This window comes from Euprymna scolopes, chromosome 7 (genome assembly GCF_053919585.1).
Source record: "Euprymna scolopes isolate OS-2025 chromosome 7, ASM5391958v1, whole genome shotgun sequence".
NCBI lineage: Eukaryota > Metazoa > Mollusca > Cephalopoda > Sepiida > Sepiolidae > Euprymna > Euprymna scolopes.
This window is the reverse complement of record NC_136488.1, coordinates 114,805,758-114,820,880: the sequence shown is the minus strand read 5'-3', so window position 1 is coordinate 114,820,880 and position 15,123 is coordinate 114,805,758. Positions and strand designations below refer to the sequence as shown.

General features: G+C 31.2%; 1 protein-coding gene across 33 annotated transcripts in view; it reads right to left on the bottom strand.

Moving 5' to 3' along the window:
• The window catches only part of LOC145279894 (DISP complex protein LRCH3-like), a 338,958-nt gene that overhangs the window by 67,228 nt on the left and 256,607 nt on the right, over positions 1–15,123 (bottom strand). For 20 of the 33 annotated variants that reach the window (XM_080131416.1, XM_080131410.1, XM_080131413.1 and 17 more), the window contains 2 exons: positions 12,386–12,449; positions 635–757 (listed from right to left, as the gene is read on the bottom strand). In XM_080131416.1, the coding sequence (XP_079987542.1) occupies positions 635–757; positions 12,386–12,449 (187 nt within the window). The remainder of the gene's footprint in view (positions 1–634; positions 758–12,385; positions 12,450–15,123) is intronic. The other 13 variants (XM_080131423.1, XM_080131398.1, XM_080131406.1 and 10 more) reach the window with 1 other exon arrangement.

Genomic DNA, 15,123 nt, shown 5'->3' with positions numbered 1-15,123 from the left:
ACTAATAGAACAAATCGACTGGCATATCTTCATCTTGCTTTTAGATGTTTATGTCCTTATTTCTACTAGCTGTTTTTGCTTTTCCACTATTTCATATATATATATATATATATATATATATATATATATATATATATATAATAAATTTACGCTAAGCATTATTAGATATCTGAATAACATCAGGTAAGGCACTAAGTCTTTATAAGAGTCAATATTTGTAAATAAGCCAAGTATTTTCAAGTCTATTTTGCTTCAATAAATTTATGTTATTTGAGACTGGTAAAAAGAAAGCAAATAAAGAGTTGGAAGGAAAGTTAAAGAAGCCATCAAGCAAGCATTATGATGCAATATGATGATTGATGATGCAATGTGATGATGAAAACAATAAAAAAAATTTTTTAATATAACCACCAGAAAATCTTCATAAAAAAATTAAAAAAAAAAAAAAAAAAAAAAAAAAAAACACATCACAAGGTTAGACAAGAGCAGCAGCCAGAGTGTAGCGCGGAGGGCAGCCAAGGGGTTAAAACAAATCTTTCATTTTTTTTTAATCTATTCAATGCCACCACCCCCTGCAAAGTTTCTTTGGCATTCTTGAGGCTGACTGCACTTTGGGTCAGCTACAAATACATACCTTCTTCACCCTGATGAGTAGTGTGCGATGCTGTGGTTGATGATGATGATGATGATGATGTAGTCTTTATAGTTCGTCTTCCGCTTGGTGGGATAATTTTGTTGCTTGCTCCAACAACCTTTCCTTTATCAAGAACAAAGGGCTTTACATTGTAGACTAAAAATATGTTTAGATGAAGGTCAACAACAGACACACAGATAGCCACTGTCATCAAACTATTCTGTAGATATTTAGTTTTAAGTTTTCTACCTGAAATTGTCTCCAATTTTATGGACATTTTATATAGAAGGAAACAAATAAAAACTCAAAGCAGTAACATTTAGCCACAACATACAAATGCTTTATAATAGGGGAGATACCAAAAAGGGTGTGCATAAAGACAAAATAATTATAGAATCAATGAGTTAAAAGTATAAATAGCTTTTGTTCTTTGATATAACAGTGGCACTTACAAAAATTCATGTTTTCTCTCAAACACAAATGAACCATAATATTTGATTGTACCTATCAAACTTTAATTTGAACCAGAAAAGTGTTCTCTAATCAAAAGTTTAAAGTAGACTTGTTCATTATTTTTTTCATTTTTTTTGTTGTTGTTGTTGTTGCAAGCAAGAGAATAAGCAAAGCTGCAATTTCCAAAAGGAGCATAGTAGGATAATTGAGTTTGATAAGTCATAAATTTTAACTTCATTTTAGACAAGAAAAATCTACATCAAGTTTTTGCCATATCTTAATATCGTATTGCGTACATCTCCACTCGACTTACTTTGTTTTATTTTTCCAAATATGTTCATACAACTATTTTATTCTTGTAGCATTTTAAAAGAATTCAACAGATTAACACTATGATCAGCTATATATTACTGATCTTTTTTTATGGGTATTATGCTAAAAAAATTTCCATCTAGTGCCATTTATTTTACTATTCCTTTTTTTTCTTTTTATGTTTTAACTTTGAATGAAATTTCTTTTTTTCATCAATTAGTTCCTTATGTCATCAAAACCATACAGAAAATGCTCATCAAAACTTTATAGTTTTCAGAATATTTTTTTTTAATTAAAACTTTTGCCACAACTTTCATCCATGTAATTTTTACTAAATCAGGCCATAAGTTTATCTTAAAAAAAAAAAAAAATTATGAAAAAAAAAATTTCAAAATGTTTCCAACATCACGTAAGTCAGAAATAAATGAATCAAAGAATTTTAAACTTTCAAGCAACAGACATTCTGCCCCAAAATAATTAAATAATTTCAGATTCATTAAAATCATTTTTGTTTTCAAAACACTGACTGGTTTCCTTTCATATCTACAGATATCAATACGCATGGATGATAAAGCGTTTTGGATAATCACAGATTTTAAGGGGGTTCTGCTAAAATAGTCAATTTAAAAACCAAAGCATTTAAGTCCTCAAAATACAACCGTTTTCTTTGGAGATGAATATATTTTTAAATGAATTAATAAATAATAATGTATATTACATATTTTAAGAGTTTTAAGCAAATAAAAATGTGAAGATTATAAAACAGTGTTTTCGGTAAGGTTTTGTAAAGTCCCTCCCCCCACCACCACCACACACACAACACACACTTATTTTTAAATGCTTGTACCACATGTGTATAAAGAATTTTGTCATGAAATTTAGAAATGGATCAGAAGAGATCTAACTTTTAATAGTTTGGAGTGTCCAAAATACTAAGACTTCAACATGACAAGTATTAAAAATTTTTAAGAAAATTTTCTTTGGACACCCACTAGTAAGTAAAGCAATCTAGTCACTATTTTTATCCATTAAAAATATAATTGTACGTTGTTTTTTCTTGTGATAGTAGTTAGTAATTTAAAACAACCCTATCTGAAAAAAAAAAAAATGTTTCTATTTATTGAGGTTGGACAACTGCTGCAGTAGCAGCAGCAATAGAATGGCTGCAAATAACAGGCAATTTTTGTTGACTTATTCCAAAAGAATTTTTTTTTTTAATTGAAAATATGAATACAAAAATGTTACTTACTTGTTTAGTTAGAGCTATTTTGCTATCAGAATATAATTAGTTTACTTAGAGCTATTTGGTTATCAGGATATATAATTAAAGTAATCCCAACCAGTTTGGCATTATGAATTTGTTCAACTTGCAATTTCTCACATTTCTAGTCAAATTTTAAAAAAATATTCATATGTTTGAAAAGACAAGAAAATAAGCTTTCTAAATAACTTTTGGTTATTTATTTCTAATATAACTTGTATACACTTTTAGTCATTGTTTGTTTGTTTGTTTGTTCTGTTTTACGGCATATCAACCACTTTGGGGTCATTTAATGCCGAAAGGTTCGTTATGTTGTGTTAAATATTGGTTTGTTCTTCTTAAGGTTTTTCTTTTTTTGGGGGGGGGGGTCTTTCCTTATATTTTTGAGTATATTTTAGTTTCTTTCAGAAAATTGATAATTTTTTGGGGATCAATCTTGTTTAATATTGTTTTCAGATTTTTTTCTTGGTAATACTTTGTTCGGATTTGTTCAAGGTCAATGCAGTTTGTCAGTATATGGTGTATTGTGTAGGGTTCTTGACACGTTATACAGTTTGGTGTCTCCTCCCCTTTTAGTAGATGTGAGTGGGTGATGTGAGTGTGACCTATTCGCAGTCTGGTCATTACTACCTCTTCCTTTCTTGTTAACTTTTTGGTGTTTCTCGTTCCAATATTTGGTGTTATTTGGAATAGTTTGTTTTTGGTGCATGAGTTCCAGTTTTCTTGCCATTTTCTCTTCAAAAATGTGTTTATTTTAGTCTTTAGGTCTGTATAGGGGATTTTTCCACTTATGTGGTTTTGTTGCAGAGTTTCCTTTGCTGCCTTATCTGCTTGTTCATTCATGTATATGCCGATATGGCTTGGTATCCAGCAAAAGATAATGTTTTTTTTCATGGTTATGGCATCTATTTTGTTTAGCAATTTTGTAATAAGTGGGTTTGTCATTTTTTTTTCTTTTAGAGATATGAGTATTGAAAGTGAGTCAGTAAATATGATATATTTTTGATGGTCATCATTGGTTATTATATTCAGTGCCGAATCTATGGCTGTTGCTTCTGCGCTGAAAATAGAAGATTCGTTTGGGAGCCTTTTCTTTAGTTTTATTTTTTTGTGGATGGCTGCGCATCCTACTTTATCTCCATCTTTTGATCCGTCAGTGTAAATTTGTGTATATTCTTTGTATGTATTCTGGATGATAAGTAGTTCTTCATGGAAGGTTGATGGGTGGGTTTTCGTTTTGGGATATTTATTTAATTTTAATATTATGTGTGGTTGTTTGATCATCCAGGGTGGAGTTTTTGATTTGTTATATTTATGTATTTTTGTAATGTCCATTTGGGCTTCTGTGAGAAGGTTTTTTATCCGGAGGCTGTAGGGCTTGATGATATTTTCTTTCTTGTTGAAGAGATGTGTGTATTGTGGGTGGAGGGTACATTGGTATGCAGGATTTGTTGGACACGATACCAGCTTTAGGTAATATTGTAGCGCTAACTTCTGTCGTCTTAGAATCAGTGGAGGCTCATGGGCCTCTATATAGAGGCTTTCTACTGGAGAGGTTCTAAATGCTCCCAAGGCTAATCTTAATCCTTGATGATGGATTGTATTTAGTTCTTTTATGTAGGACTTCCTTGCTGCTCCATAGATGAAGCATCCATAGTCCATTTTAGATCTGATTAGAGTTTGGTATAATTTCAATAATGTGACTTTGTCTGCACCCCAATCGGTGTGTGCTAGGACTTTGATCAATTGCATTGTCTTTTGGCATTTTGCTTTTAAATATTTTATATGCGGTATAAAGTTCAATTTTTTATCGAATATAATACCTAAATATTTATGTTGGTCGGTGAGTGGGATGTTCTTGTTATCCAGTTTCAGGTTGGGGTCGTGGTGGAATTTTCGTAATTTGCAAAAGTGGATGCATTTAGTTTTTTCCTCTGAGAATGTAAATCCATTTTCTATGGCCCATTTGTTTATTTTATTCAGACAGAGTTGTAGTTTGCGTTCGGCTGTTTGTATATATTTAGATTGGTAGTATATAAGTAGGTCGTCCACGTATAGGGCGTTTTCAATTCCTGGGTCTATGTTTTTTATGATATTGTTTATTTTAATGTTGAAGAGGGTGACAGACAGGATACTGCCTTGGGGGACCCCCATTTCTTGATCTTTTTGGACTGAATAAGTGTTGTCCATCCGTACTTGGAAGTTTCTATTTGTTAAGAAATTTCTGATAATTTCTGGCATTCTACCCCTAAGTCCTAGTTCATACAGGTCTTTTTGGATTCCGTATTTCCAAGCGGTGTCATACGCCTTTTGCATGTCAAAAAAAATTGCTATTAGATGTTCTTTTTTTGCAAATGCTTCTCTTATGCGTGTTTCCAGTTTTATTAAGTGATCGGTGGGGCTTCTATTTTTCCTGAAACCCGACTGGCTTTCTGTAATTAGATTTTTGCTTTCCAAGTACCAATTTAACCTTTCGTTAATCATTCTCTCAAAAGTTTTGCACAAACAACTAGTTAGTGCAATGGGTCGGTAGTTTGTTGGGTTTGTATGGTCTTTTTTTGGTTTGGGTATTGGGATTACTGTTGCCTGCTTCCAGTTTTTTGGAATGTTGTTAGTTATCCATATCTCATTGTAAATTTGTAATAAGTAGTCCAGTGATGGTTTTGGTAGTTTTTTGAGGAATTGATAATGGATCTCGTCGGGGCCGACTGCTGTATCGGGAGATTTGTTTATTGCCTCCTCTAGTTCTGCACTGTTGAATAATTGATTGTAGTTTTCTTCATTTTTTGATTTGAAGTTTATTTTTATTTTTTCTTCATTTTTCTTTATAGCTTGGAATTTTTTATTTTGGTTTTTTGATGATGAGTTCATTGAGAATTGTTCTGCTAATTTATTTGCGATATTTTGTTTGTCGGTAATCTTTGTGTTGTCGCATATAAGGTGTTTAATAGGGTTCTTTGTATTTTTTCCTGCTATTTTTCTGACCATCTCCCATACTTTTTTGGGTTTTGTGTTTTGATTAATTTTTGTTACATAGTCTTTCCACGAGTTCCGTTTTGATTCTTTGATAGTTTTCCGTGCTTTGGCTTTGCTGTTTTTATAGGTGTCCAAATTTTCTTTCGTTGGACTGTTTTTGAATTTCCTTAGGTTTGCACGTCTGGCTCTTATAGCTTCTTTGCATTCTTTATTGTACCAGGGTTTGTTATATTTTGTAGTAGTGGAACTTTTTGGTATGTTCTCCTCGGCTATTGTGAGTAGGGTGTTGCTGAAATATGTGATGTGTTCTAAGTCAGGATTCGCTTCAGGTATTAATCTGTATTGACATGTATTTTGGAAATTTTCCCAATTTGCCTTTTGTAAATTCCAGCGGGGTGTTTTGTCTTCTGGCTTGGGATTCTCGTTTTCTATTATGATTGGGAAGTGGTCACTTCCGCATGTATCCTTATGTGTTCTCCAGCTATAATCCATGTATATAGTTGGGTCACATAGTGTTATATCGATTGCTGATAGGGTTCCCGTTGGTGGGTGCATATATGTATTCTCTTTGTTGTTGAGTAGGCATAGATCATTTTGGTTAATTATTTTTTCTATGGTTTGGCCTCTTTTGTTGTTTTTTTTACTGCCCCACCATATATTGTGACTATTGAAGTCTCCCAACAGTAGAAAAGGTTTAGGTAGTTGTTTGATTATATTGTTTAATTCTGTTTCGTTTATTGTTTCATTTGGTGGTATATAGAGTGAGCATAGGGTTACTGTTTTGTGTAGTGTTGCAGTTATTGCAACAGCTTGCATATTTGTTTTTAAGTTCACTTTGCTGTGTGGAATGTTTTCGTTTATCAGTATTGATGATCCACCGGTGGCTTTGCATGATAATTTGTTTATGTGGTTGTATATTGAGTAGTGTTTTATGTTAATTTTGTCATTTTCTTTTAAGTGTGTTTCCTGTAGGCAAATTATTGCAGGACATAAGGATTTGATAAGTATTTGCATTTCTTCGATATTAATTTTTAATCCTCTTATGTTCCACTGTAGGATTTTGTTAGTCATGGTTTATATTTTCTTTTGGTTTTGGACTGTTGGTGTTTATGTCTACGTCCATAGTTTCGATGTTAGTTTGGGTGTTTCTTTTGGAAGTGGATGGTCTGTTTCTTGTTTCTGGTGAGAGGCTTTTTTTGGGTTTTGGTCTGGGACTTTTAGATTTACTTTGTCTTGACTGTCTTTTTTGGCTACCAGTTTCAACTAGTTCAAATTTATTTTCATTTTCAATTAATACTAATTCTGTTTTTTGTTTGTCATTTTGTTTTTGGGGGGTAGTTTTTTTGTTGTTCTGTTCTATTTCCATTTTTTCTGTTGTTGTGTGTTTATTTTTAACATCTGTTTTTGTCCTTGTTAGTGACTTGGATCTTTCACGTTTTGATAATTGAGGAGGTTTCATTTCTTTAGAGATTGATTCCTCAATATTGATGGAAGTTTTTCTGATTTCCTTTGTTTCGTTTTCTTTTATACTGGGTTGTTCGTTTCTGACTTTTATTTGGCTGTTAGAATTTATTTTCAGTTCTGATAAAAAAGATTTTAATTCTTCAAGTATGTTCTTTAGTTCTTTTGCTAGGTTTGCAATTTCTGGAGCAAGGTTTAGTTCATTGTAGTTGTACATTTTGTTTGCTTGTTGGGTTATTGTGGCATATGAGTTTTTGGTACGATTTGTGACTTCTTTGCGGGCTTCTTGGAAGGTTATATTTTTTTGATATTTGATTTTTATTATTTCCTTCTCTTGCTTATATATTTTGCACTGTTTTGAGTGAGAGTGGTGCTCTTCTTGACAGTTTGTGCATTTGGTTTTATTTGGACAGTCTTCTTCATCGTGGTCTGGGTTTTTTTCACTGCAGTTTCCACATGTGAAGAATCTTAGACATTGGTCTTTATTATGTCCAAACTTTTGGCAGTTGTAGCATTGTAAAGGTTTTGGAATGTATTGTTCTATTTTCGTTCTTTCATAACCTATATTGATGGTCTCTGGTATTTGAGGATAATTGAATGTTAATATATAAGTGTTTGTATATATTACCTCTCCTTTTTTTTTAAATGTGATTCTTTTTACATCTGTGACCCCTTGGTTTTTTAGTTCTGTTTTGATTTCTTCTGTTGTGCAGACGGAGATTTCCTGGTTTTTTATGACTCCTTTGGAGTAGTTTAGTGTTTGGTGTGGATAAGCTTTGATGTTTGTTTCATGCAATTTTTGTAGTTGAAGTAGAGTTTTGGCCTGTTTTTTATTTTGTACTTCTACCAATATGGTACCATTCCTTAATTTTTTGACATTTTTAGGTGTTATTTTGCTTGATATTACCTTTTGGATAATGAAGGGTGACATTTTAGTTAACGGTATATTAGACGTTGCTTCTAGCACGATGAATCTTGGAAAGTTTGTATCTTCATTGTCGCTGTCAGAGTCTATTTCTGTGTGTGGTCTCTTGGATTTTTTGGCATTCATAATAATTTTTGAAAAATTCATCAGCCATGCTCCCCACCCTCCTCGGAGCCCCTTATGGGGAAGAACTATGAGGGGGTAAATCCCATTCGCCTCGGTTCTCCAGGGCTACATAGCTGGTATACTCAAACATGGGGAGGTTTCCAAGCATTCACAATATATGGTTATGCCCACCCAAGTATGGGATTTCCCTGTATTTTTATTATTCCTGATGGTTACCTTTTTCCCAGCTTGATTGACCCTTCAGCCATCGCTTATTAACTCAGTTTATTGTTTATGTTGAGTGTTAGTGTGTTTTTGTTTGGATTGTCTGAATTAGTGCTTGTCATGACCAACCGATTGATTGGATCGGGCCTATCCAACCTCCCGTCTAGCCTAGTAAGGGCCAAAGTGGTGTGTTGTAGTATCATGTTATTATTTCCTAGGCATGTTCCACTCAACCACCAGGATCCCGTTCTTAATGCATTACGGGTTGCCACCAACGGTCAACTGGTGGTCCCATTGAAGGATTTTTACCCTCTGCAGGGGGGCAGTTGGTATGTTCTATCGCCCTACCAACTAGGCAAAAAAAAAAAAAAAAAAAAAAAAAAAAAAAAAAAAGGGGTGAGGAGGTGAAGGAAAAAGAAAACGAGGGAGGGGAAGGGGAGGAGAATGTTGTTTTTGTTTTTGTTTTCGCAGAACATGACTAAGTTTTGCAAAAGGGAATAAAAAAACAAAGACATCTATGTAGGTGCGTTTCATCTCAGGAAGTCAGTAGACAGCCTGATCTGGTAGCACCAGTTTAGTCATTGCATTAGTTTTTAACAGCAAATTAAAACAGTGTTTTGCTTTGAACAGCCGAAAATGTGGAATATGATTTTTTTAACTTATTTTTTGCAAAATAAAGAGCAAATCTTTATCAATATTCTTGAAATTTTATAAGCAATTAGAAGACACATTAAACTACAATTAGGAAAGTTATCCTATTTTTTTATATTTATCTAACCTATTCTAAGTGAAATACAAATCAACAAATTTGAGGGAATTTTCTTCCAAATTTTGTATTTTGAAATTTTAAAGCAGCTTTTTATTAAATTAAAACTGATTACATTTACTAACTTATTTACCTGTGAACATTACGCAAATATATTTCTTTATTTCTACAAACATTTTATTCTTTAATAAATAAAGAACTTTATATTATTATACCCTACTCTACTTGTTATTGAGCACTGTTTTATAAACATTGAAATTTCATTGGATCAACATATAGGAAACAAAAGCAATACAATCAATACTATATATACAGTCCTGGTCAAAATTATAAGACCACTTAAGAAAGTAAGCGTTTACACATATAAAAAAAAAAAAAAAAAAAAGAAAAAATCAAATTAAAAAATAATTATTAGATCAGGGTTAAGGTTTTGAATGAAGCAGATTTCATTTTTTTTCCATCATATTTTCCCTTTTGACAATGGTTTCAACAATTTGTTTGATTAAAAATTTGATAATATGCCTAAATGCTTACTTTCTTAAGTGGTCTTATGATTTTGACCAGGATTATATATATATATATATATATATATATATATATATATGGGAGAGAAATAGAGAGATGTGTCTCTTTACTTTTTTTTTTTTATTATAAGTGCACCCATAAAAATGGAAAATTGGGTTTCTCCAGTGTTCACACTAATATTCATATAAAATGACGTAGCAATCAGCAAAATTAAGAAATCAAAAATGTCTCAACTGGAAAATTAATTTTTTCTACCTTAACGACAACAGACTCTGAGGGGGACACAAAATTGTCTCTTTCTAAACAATTTTAATATCTGCACATGCGTGAACTGTTTGCCTCTCAGATAAGTTAAGTAGATAAATTTGCAACGGCAATGTTTGTGCCAATCTTATGGCAGACGTTTTTTTTTTTTTTAATGTTTATTTCAGTAAGCTTTTGCATTTAAACGGGTTTAAAGGATTTTTTAAAAATATATTTTGTACTTTGTATCATTTACTTGGTAATTTTTTTTTATCAGTGGTTAATTAAATTAAAACAATTTTTTTTTTTATTGGCAGTTGATTTAGTTAAGGACTGATTTAAAGATTAAATGCATGAACATGACTTATGTAAATCTATATATCTATAGAAGTGAAAATGGCTGTGTGTGTATGTGTACATTTCTCTACCAAATGACAGTCAATTTTCAGTCTAGAAACTCGAGATTTGACATAAGGAGCATTGAGATTTGGGAAAATCTTTTTAATCGGTTTTTGGCAGAAATTTGGCTGTCAAGAGGTCAAAGTTCAACAATTTGATCTTTCAGAACTCTACCAAACTCCTCTGCCAATTTTGGGTGTAAACATTTGAAATTTATGATGTAGGTTCTTTGGACATAGATCAAACTTTTTAACTTGATTTGAGCCCAAAACAATAAATGTTAAGGGGGCAAATTGGAGGCAAAGTTAAATAAAAATTTGACCTGTGCAGTCTCTACCAAATTACTCAGCCAATTTCTGGTTTAAACATTGGAAATTTTACATAAAGAGTATTCAGAGATAGGGCAAGCTTTTTAATTGGTTTGGGTCAAAAAATTGAGCTGCCAAGGGGTCAAAGTTTAAAAGATTTAACCTTTGCGGTGTCTAACAAACTACTCAGACAATTTTTGGTCTAAACATTTGAAATTTATACATAACCGATATTCAGACATGCGGCAAGCATTTTAATCAGTTTTGGGGAAAAAATTTGGCTGCCAAAAGGTCAAAGTTGAAAGAATTGACCTTTGAAGATTCTACCAAATTCCTCCACCAATTTTGGGTCTACAAACTTGAAATTTTAGATGTAGGTAACTTGGACATGGGTAAAAATTTGTATTTTGATTTGAGACCAAAATATTAAATAAATATTAAAGTGGTCAAATTGGGGTCAAAGTTTTGAAAAATTGACCTCTGCGGTCTCTACCAAATTACTCAGACAAATTTTGGTCTAAACATTTGAAATCTTATATAAAGTGTATTCACACGTAGGACAAGTTATGAACAGTACATAGAGCCCAAGCAAAGCCGGGCTGAACTGCTAGCCACAAATATTTTTAAAACGTTTTTTTTTTCTTGCTCACATGCCTCTATTCTGAATTTGTAGCAGTAGGCTAACATAAATTAATTATTTTTTTTTTTCAAACTGATGTAAATTATTGCAGTTTTGTTTTTATTTGCATATTTTAAATGTGAAAAACTTGTTGATTAAAAGAAAAAAACTTTCATGGCTTTGCTTGTATTTACTTACACATGTGCAGAATTTTTTAAACCGAAAATTGTAAACCAGATTTTAATGCCCAAACAAGAGAATTTGAGTTTTATAATATAATAGATAAAACTACTTATACTTCAGAAATGATTAAGCATCGCCAATTAAGAAAATTTTTAAAGATAATCAGGAAATCTTTTTATAATAAAATCACATATCACTAAATCACAAACAATTATCACTCATAAAACCACTGAACTCTTCTTTATTGCAAAAAAAAAAAAATTTGCCCCAACCGTTTTTTTTTTGTTTGTTTTTTTCCACAAAATAAAATTTCAATGACTTTACTCATACTTGTTCAGCATTTGGTAGTTGGTAACATCTTTACTAATTTGCAAAGTTATGCCCATCCCCCTCAATTCATTCAGTTCATGCTTGTGATGCTGGAAATTTTATGGGGAGAATTTATTTTGATATATTTTCTATCTTTCTATACTGATTGTAGAAATTGGGGGTTATTTCATATGATAAACAAAGCCACCATTTAAATTCACTATTGATAGATCATATGTCTGCCATCTGATTTTTATCAAAGGACTAATCTTTATTTAACACCATAATACTTGAATCCATTTGTGGATATCTGAATATTAACCTTTTTTATATATAAAAATAAATGTTAGTTGTGTTGATAAGATTATTTCTTTGAATTGTTTATTTTTATTGTGGTTCATCTTACTTAGAGTATTGAAAAGAGATACAGAGTTATACAAGACAAAATCAATACAGAGTGCAGATTTACTGGAATACAAATTGCAGTGACAACAATTAAGCATCCAACTACATTTCTGTGGAAAAAGCACGTTAAAAAAACAGACAACTAGAATTCCAATGTTGATTTCTACAAATACAAACTGACAGAAATGTTGATTGCCTTTACAAATGACAAGACAGTCACATGGCAATTATCTACTGTTAGGAGAAAGAAAAGAAACAAAATGCTTGAGGCCTTACCTGATTTTGTGCCCGATTTAATAGAACTGATGCTGCTACTGACAGAAGAATCTCCCGGCGATCGCTATCAAATAAGAAAGAATCTCAATTACTTAGAAAATACACAAGAGAGGGGAAAATGGAGAGGGGGGAGGAGTAACTTACCATTAATATCGTTAACATGAAATTGGTTGTAAAAATTAAGAGTCCAATTGAAATTTTATGAAAGTGTCTATTTAGTAGGAAGTTAATAGATTAAAATGGATCTTCACCATAAAAACAGAACATAAACACATGCAAATTAATACATGATTAACATTTTGGCCAATGTAACCTCCAAACATTTAGTAAAAAAAATGTAATAAGATAAGTTTAAGGTTCCCCAAATTCACACTAGAATTGCATTGGTCACTGCCCACTCACATGGCCTCATATGTTACATTAAAGGCCATTTGTAACAGGCTAATTGAAATTGCAACTAAAAACAATCAACACATTGACCACTTAGGTAATTTTAAAAAAATTAAAATGAGGCATAACTATAAGAATTACGTTTGTTGAACGTAAATAAATAATTTATGAATTTCAAGAAAATTTATCAAAACCTATTTTAATTTATAAACACGTTTTCAACACTAAAATGCATGTTTATACTTTAATTTAAAAAATTCAAATAATACTGATTAAGAGTAATTTCGCTTGAATGATTTTTAATTGCATAAGCAATGTTTTTGAAACAATATATTATATATTTTTGCTAATGCATTAATTGAATTTTTTTTATTTAATAAAGAATGGTTAACAAATGTGTAGCATTTTCCTGTTCTAGTGAATATGATACAAACAGTGAAAAATTCTTCACATTTTATTTTCATTTTGGAACATCCAATCTGATTGAAAAAATCTATAAAGCTGGTTAATTAAAATAAGTGGTTACCAACAATAAATTCAGTTTTTTTTTTTTTTTTTTTTTTTTTGCATCAAAAATTTGGAGGCTAAATATATTTTGAATAGAAAAAGAAACAAATTGAATTGAACTTTACCACAAATACCAACAATGCATTCAGAACAAATAATAAAACCATCTTTTGCCAAATCAAAGAGATTTAAAGAAAAAAAAAAAAACAATGACATAATGAAAAAGATCAATTCCAAATTTTCTTTCAACTGACACAATAACTGCAAAATATTGTCTCTGCTTTTGAATAAAAAAAAACATGACAATTATATTCTAATTTATAGAATAATCTTTGACCTTGAAACATATTTTCTATCTATAAAATCAGTTGTTAAAGCTTGTCCTGAAGTAACAGCAAATGGTGAATGGTTTTCTTGTGAAATACTAAAACGTATTTTTCAACTGATAAATTCTAGATTTTTGTATGAGGAATATTGTTGGAATTAATCATTCAGTCAGGGTAAATGGCTTTAACATGTTGCTGGATAAATTTGAAGGGGACAAAATGCATTATATAACTCTTCCTAATACTTCCCAAAAATTATTTGCTTTTTTTTTTTTTTATTATTCTGTTCATTTGTTCAAAAATATTTATAATAGTTTACTAAACAAAAATAAGTTTGTATTTCCTGCTTTTACATTTGAGATCTCAAATATTTCTGTTTTCTCTAAGGAGCTTGGTCTGATTTACACAAGGTATATAACAAAAATCCTGCCCTCAATGCTAAATTACACAAGGCTCCAAAGTTAATAAAGCATTGCATCCTAGTGACAATAAACAAAGTGTTAATTTAGCTGTTGCTATTTTTCATGAGACAACTACTGCAACATGTGAGAGCTATTTTCCTGATTGAGCTGACATGTCAGACTCAATTTAAGAATTGATATCATGCTGGCGGACAATAGCAAATTCAAGAAAAATGCTCCCACTTAATTGTTTTTTAACAATGCAGTTATTTTAAATGATAAAAATTGATTTCTACAAAAGATGAGTGATGGTAAATTTTTGATGGGTCTTCGAGAAGTATTGAGTATGGAGAGAATATTGACCTTTCAGTCTCTCAAACCAGTTCCAAAGAATGACAAAATTTGGAACATTTTGGCACTGCATGAATCATAAATAAATAAGCTCTCTTTGTCACCAGACAGCAAAGTATCATTTACAATTTCTGGATATCTCACGAAAATGTGTTCCCTAATCATGGTAGGCAATGATAGTGATGATGCTACCGATAAGGAATACTTTGACTTTCTCAAGGATTTTTTTACTGTTCCATCTAGACAAATGGCAGAGTTTGTGCTTGTTTTATTATCCTTGAATGAATCCACAACAAGAGTGCCTACAGAACAAAGTTGGTAAATATATTCTCTAAAATAGAGTAAAAAAACATGTTGAAAAAGCACTTAAATTTGCAATAAAAATTGTTGCAAATATATTTTACAACAAAAAATTTCATCAGCTGGTGTTCAAAGGGATATTGTGGAATGTTTAAAAAAGAAGAAGTCTAAAGAAACATTTTCGCTTCAAAGTAAATTAAGTTTATTTTACTGATGTTTTTGTATTACTGCATAAGTTTTTTTTTTATTAATATTTGTTACCTAAAATGTTTTATTATTAATTTTCTGAAATAAAATTTTAAAAAACTATGTATTTTTACAGTTTTAATCATTTTTCAGATGAAAAAGACTTAAATAAACAATAAAACAAATCAGTCTGTAAATGTGACATATGGAGCCATATTTATGAGTGGGTCGTGTGTTTGTTAACACAATCAGTGCTGAATAACAATCTTCTGGGGGA